The sequence below is a fragment of the Argentina silus genome (assembly GCF_951799395.1).
Source record: "Argentina silus genome assembly, chromosome: 22".
NCBI lineage: Eukaryota > Metazoa > Chordata > Actinopteri > Argentiniformes > Argentinidae > Argentina > Argentina silus.
The window spans coordinates 2,235,866-2,241,535 of record NC_139676.1 but is presented as its reverse complement, the minus strand read 5'-3'; the positions used below and the strand labels follow the sequence as shown (position 1 = coordinate 2,241,535).

The window sequence follows — 5,670 nt, the reverse complement described above, 5'->3', positions numbered from 1 at the left end:
AGGACATTCATAAATCAGGACTGGATGTATTTTAGAAAAGGTTTTATTTTAAATTACAGTATATACAAACCAACACTTAACCAGCAGGATGAGAACCTGGTCATGTGATTGGGTGAGTGATGGAGACAGGGAGTTCAGAAACATGCCTTAGAGAGACGCTGATATCAGAAGACAACAATGATGAAACAGCCATCCTGAAGACCGATCTACGATCCACACAGACAGAAACATCGCTGAAACATCGCTGAAACATCACTGAAACATCACTGAAACATCACTGAAACATCACTTATTTACTTTGTTTATCTTTTATTCAACAGAAAAGGGCTGTCCGCCTCTCCACCTAGCTAAGCCCCTCCTCCCTGACCGTCGTTAATATGAGAATATGATATCATAGGTCACCTGATGCCCATTGTCCCAGGCATACAGCTTCCTGTCGTGGGGGTTGTAATCCACCTGGGAGGTGTGTGTGTAGCTGTTGGTGAACGTCACCCTGGGAGCCGTCTGTGTGTGTGTGTGTGTGTCGAAGGCATAGGACACGTTGGCGTGCGTGCGCTCCCAGCTGTCCACCGCGTACAGCACGCCGCAGATCAGGAAGCAGTTGCCGTAGGAACCCCTCCGCAGGCCCGTCCTGAAGGTGGTTTCCACGGCGAGGTCGTTGGGGTTCAGGCGACTCAGCAGGATCACTTCCTGGTGGAAGCTGTCCTCGTCCAGCGCCGCGTAGACCAACCACAGCCCGCCCTCGTCTACCGCCAGGTCCACCTCTGATTGGCCATGCCAGTGGCCGTGGGCATCGGCCTCCTGGTCCTCGGGGAAGGAGGCGTGGTGCAGCGTGCTCCAGGCTGCCACGGAGCGACGCCGCAGGTCGAACTTGATGATGTCACGGGAGAAGGCGCGGTTGTAGTAGAAGGCCCCGTTGTAGATCACGTGACCTGTGCCTAACCAATGATAGGGCAGCTTGTAGGAGTTGGTTGGCTGGCCTGGGGGGACACAGACAGGTTAGTATCGTCCTTATCCTCATCATTACCGGTTTGGTTGGACTCTGAAGGGGAGCTCACCTGGCCAGAGGTGTCAGCAGGGTTGGACTCTGAAGGGGAGCTCACCTGGCCAGAGGGGTCAGCAGGGTTGGACTCTGAAGGGGAGCTCACCTGGCCAGAGGGGTCAGCAGGGTTGGACTCTGAAGGGGAGCTCACCTGGCCAGAGGTGTCAGCAGGGTTGGACTAGTTCTACTACTATTCCTTCTCTGAGGTCTTCCTCCAGTCTTCCCTCTGGTCCACCTCAACACGGCTTCTCTCCCAGTGCCTTCTGTCACACACTTCTCTGTCACATGGTCTGGTCATGTCTCAGGTAGTTTCTATGTCAACTACTTTTTCAGGGCAGTGTTAGTTTGACCTGCTCTCTCTCCCTACAGGGCAGTGTTAGTTTGACCTGCTCTCTCTCCCTACAGGGCAGTGTTAGTTTGACCTGCTCTCTCTCCCTACAGGGCAGTGTTAGTTTAATTCAACTCCTTGTGAATTCATTGGTCATGGAGTTAAAGAGTTCAGAATACCTTCACCAACACTGGCTGTCAGACTACGTACCTCGTTTAAACGTGTCCATGTCCCGGAACTCCATCAGGTTGTTGCCGTAGTGATGATTGGTGATGTAGATAACCTGACCGTGACCTTTGGGGTCCTTCATCCAGGCGCCCTCGCTGTGCCCGTATGTGTTGTGTGTGACAGGGTCAGAGATGGTGGCCAGGGTGTCCTTACACGTGCCTGTCCAGAATGACATGGTTAAAAACGTAAAATATTATTCAGATCCACATTTAGATGTTGAGACCGTCTCAGGGGAGGCTGGTCTCAAGGGAGGCTGGTCTCAAGGGAGGCTGGTCTCAGGGGAGGCTGGTCTCAAGGGAGGCTGGAGGTAGAATGAGGAACCAAACACACTTTAAACAGATAGCGTTGCCTGATACCGTTCCTCATTCCATTCCATGCGTTACAAGGAGCCCATCCTCCATTTTCTACCTCTGCCAGCCTCCCCTGAGAGCGTGGAGACAGCGGAGGTCTACCCGGGTCTTTAGGGGTCTCCAGCCTGCTGTCAGAGGGAGCCTCGGTCCAGCTCAGCCGGGACCTGGGTCTGGTTCTGGTTCTGGTGCTGTTGGCCTGCAGCCGTGGGGATGTAGTGGGAGACGCGGTCAGAGACTGTGGTTCTCCGGTGGTCGATGGTTGAGTTGTGGTTGTGGTAGTTGTGGTGGTGGCTGCAGCGGTCGTGGTCGTAGTTGCTGTTGTAGGCTCCTCAACCTCCTTTGTGGTTGTGGTGGTCGTGTCTGGCTTGGTTGTGGTTGGAGTGGTCGTGGTCATGGTCGTGGTCGTGGTCGTGGTCGTGGTTGGAGTGGTCCCAGCTGTAGGTGAGGGGGTGTGGTCTGGTATGTGCAGCTGGTCATCTATGAACAGGTCCATGGAGCTGTCTTCACTCAGAGCATCGTCTGGGGGGGGACAGGGGGGACAGGGGGGACGGGGGGGACCAGGTCAGTCTACAACCAATCTAAACTCTATTTTAAACTCTGGCCTCTATTCTAAACTCTGTTTGAAGACGAGCATCGATACCAAACACAGTAACTAACCCTAACCCAAACACAGTAACTAACCCTAACCCAAACACAGGCACCATTTCTTATTCAAATCAAATCAAATCAAATCCAAGTTTATTTGCCGTAGATGGTCAGGCAGCGAACTATGATAATGATGATAATAACACACTAATAACACACAATAATAATAACACACTAATAACACAGTAACATGAAGCAGAAACACAACAGCAGGTTGGTTACTACAGACAGCAGGTTGGTTACTACAGACAGCAGGTTGGTTACTACAGACAGCAGGTTGGTTACTACAGGTTGGTTACTACAGACAGCAGGTTGGTTACTACAGACAGCAGGTTGGTTACTACAGACAGCAGGTTGGTTACTACAGGTTGGTTACTACAGACAGCAGGTTGGTTGCTACAGACAGCAGGTTGGTTGCTACAGACAGCAGGTTGGTTACTACAGACAGCAGGTTGGTTACTACAGACAGCAGGTTGGTTACTACAGGTTGGTTACTACAGACAGCAGGTTGGTTACTACAGACAGCAGGTTGGTTACTACAGGTTGGTTACTACAGACAGCAGGTTGGTTACTACAGACAGCAGGTTGGTTACTACAGACAGCAGGTTGGTTACTACAGGTTGGTTACTACAGACAGCAGGTTGGTTACTACAGACAGCAGGTTGGTTACTACAGGTTGGTTACTACAGACAGCAGGTTGGTTACTACAGACAGCAGGTTGGTTACTACAGGTTGGTTACTACAGACAGCAGGTTGGTTACTACAGGTTGGTTACTACAGACAGCAGGCTGGTTACTACAGACAGCAGGTTGGTTACTACAGACAGCAGGTTGGTTGCTACAGACAGCAGGTTGGTTACTACAGACAGCAGGTTGGTTGCTACAGACAGCAGGTTGGTTGCTACAGACAGCAGGTTGGTTACTACAGACAGCAGGTTGGTTGCTACAGACAGCAGGTTGGTTGCTACAGACAGCAGGTTGGTTACTACAGACAGCAGGTTGGTTACTCACTGGTCTCCTCGGCCCCGCCCTCCTCTTCAGATTGGCCTTGGTAGAAGGTCACGCCCCTGATGACCATGCCGTTAGGCCCCGCCTTTCCCTTGATTGGCCACTGTGGCTCCTCCCTCTCATCTGGTTGGCTCCTCTTCAGCACGGGTCGGGTGGAGCCCCGCCCCCCCACGTAGCGCTCCTCATACTTCTTCTGTGGTGGAGACACATGACATCATAACATCATAGCTCCTCCTACTTCTTCGATTATGTAAATCTTTCAGTCAAGAAACAAAAATAGCAAAAATAGAGACAGGCAGGCAGGCAAACAGACAGACAGACAGACAGACAGACAGACAGACACACAGACAGACAGACAGACAGACACACAGACAGACACACAGACACACAGACACACAGACAGACAGGTACCTCTGTGTCAGCGTAGGCTGCAGCCAGCGAGGGTTCCAGCTCATTCAGTCTCTTCTCCATCCTCTGCTGCGATCTTCTCTCCTTCTCTCTCTCCTCTGTCTCCTTCTCTCTCTCCTTCTCTGTCTCCTTCTCTCTCTCCTCTGTCTCTCTCTCCTCTGCCTCCTTCTCTGCCTCCTTCTCTGTCTCCTTCTCTGTCTCCTTCTCTGCCTCCTTCTCTGCCTCCTTCTCCTCACCAGAACGACCTCTCACACTCACCTGCTCTCTCTCTGTGTGGTCACGAGAGAAAGCCTGGACACACACACACACGCACACGCACACGCACACGCACACGCACACGCACACGCACACGCACACGCACACACACACACACACCACACACACACACACACACACACACACACACACACACGGGGTGAGGAGGAGCAGCAACCATAGAGGAGGCAGTGGAAGACTGCTGTGGTGGAATGTGTGTGTGTGTGTGTGTGTGTGTGTGTGTGTGTGACTAGGTCTAGAGGATGTACCTTCTTCTCCATGTTGTCGAGGCGGTGTAGTAGTTTGGTGGTGACAGAGTGCAGCTTCAGGAGGTCCATGCCGTAGAAGGAACCTTCTAGAAGGTCCATGATGGTGGACAGCTGTCAGAGACACAGCACCAGCATCATCACTGTGGCCTTCACTCAGGGGAGGCTGGGGGAGGTAGGAATCGGAGGACGGGCTCATTGTAAGGCATGGAATGGAATGAGGAATGGTATCAGACACGTGTTCTACCTCCACCAGCCTCCCCTGGTGTTCTACCTCCACCAGCCTCCCCTGGTGTTCTACCTCCACCAGCCTCCCCTGGTGTTCTACCTCCACCAGCCTCCCCTGGTGTTCTACCTCCATCAGTCTCCCCTGGTGTTCTACCTCCCCCAGCCACATGTGTTTGATTCCACTCCTCATTCCATTCCATGCGTTACAATGAGCCCGTCCTCTGACCTTCTACCTCCGCCAGCCTCCCCTGGTGTTCTACCTCCCCCAGCCTCCCCTCCACACAATCATAAAGGTTCCAGTATGTTGGATGTAATGTCAGTGTGGGTTATGTGGTGGATGTTGTAGTCAGACAGTGAAACAGGGAGTGTTCCAGAGGAGAGGATGTCTCAGTTTCACCACAAGGTGAAACAAGGGAGGAAACCATGGAGGTGTGTTCCCCCTCAGAGTGTGTGTGTGTGTGTGTGGGGGGGGGGGGGGGGGTTACCTTGACGTCGTCTTTTCCTGCCTCCTGCAGCTTTCTGAAGCGGAAGTCTCCCTCGCAGGGGTTCAGGGCGGAGGGCGGAGCTACACACACACACTTCTTGCAGTCGGACCCCGAGGTGACTGTCTCCACCGTGTAGAAGTCGTCCCCTGCCGCCCCCCCCTCCCCCCCCCCCCTCTTCCCCCCTCCTGCTGCACGCCCTAACGGCTCAGTGGCTTGACCACACAGCGGCAGCGGCAGTCTGAGCCCTCCGACACGGCTTTTCACCTTGTCATAGTCCCCGAGCAGCTGGAGAAGAAAGAAACAGACTGTCATAGTCCCCAAGCAGCTGGAGAAGAAAGAAACAGACTGTCATAGTCCCCAAGCAGCTGGAGAAGAAAGAAACAGACTGTCATAGTCCCCGAGCAGCTGGAGAAGAAAGAAACAGACTG

The 5,670-nt window shown here is 53.0% G+C and overlaps 1 protein-coding gene across 1 annotated transcript in view; it reads right to left on the bottom strand.

Annotated features, from left to right (window-relative positions):
* Positions 1 to 372: 372 nt before the first annotated feature.
* olfml2bb (olfactomedin-like 2Bb) overlaps positions 373 to 5,670 on the bottom strand; it is a gene marked incomplete at both ends in the record, with an annotated part of 13,151 nt that continues 7,853 nt past the window's right edge. The window contains 9 exon segments of the mRNA XM_083694279.1: positions 373 to 980; positions 1,581 to 1,757; positions 2,051 to 2,467; positions 3,604 to 3,793; positions 4,012 to 4,098; positions 4,533 to 4,643; positions 5,243 to 5,440; positions 5,443 to 5,496; positions 5,498 to 5,527. Coding sequence (XP_083550405.1) covers positions 373 to 980; positions 1,581 to 1,757; positions 2,051 to 2,467; positions 3,604 to 3,793; positions 4,012 to 4,098; positions 4,533 to 4,643; positions 5,243 to 5,440; positions 5,443 to 5,496; positions 5,498 to 5,527 — 1,872 coding nt within the window.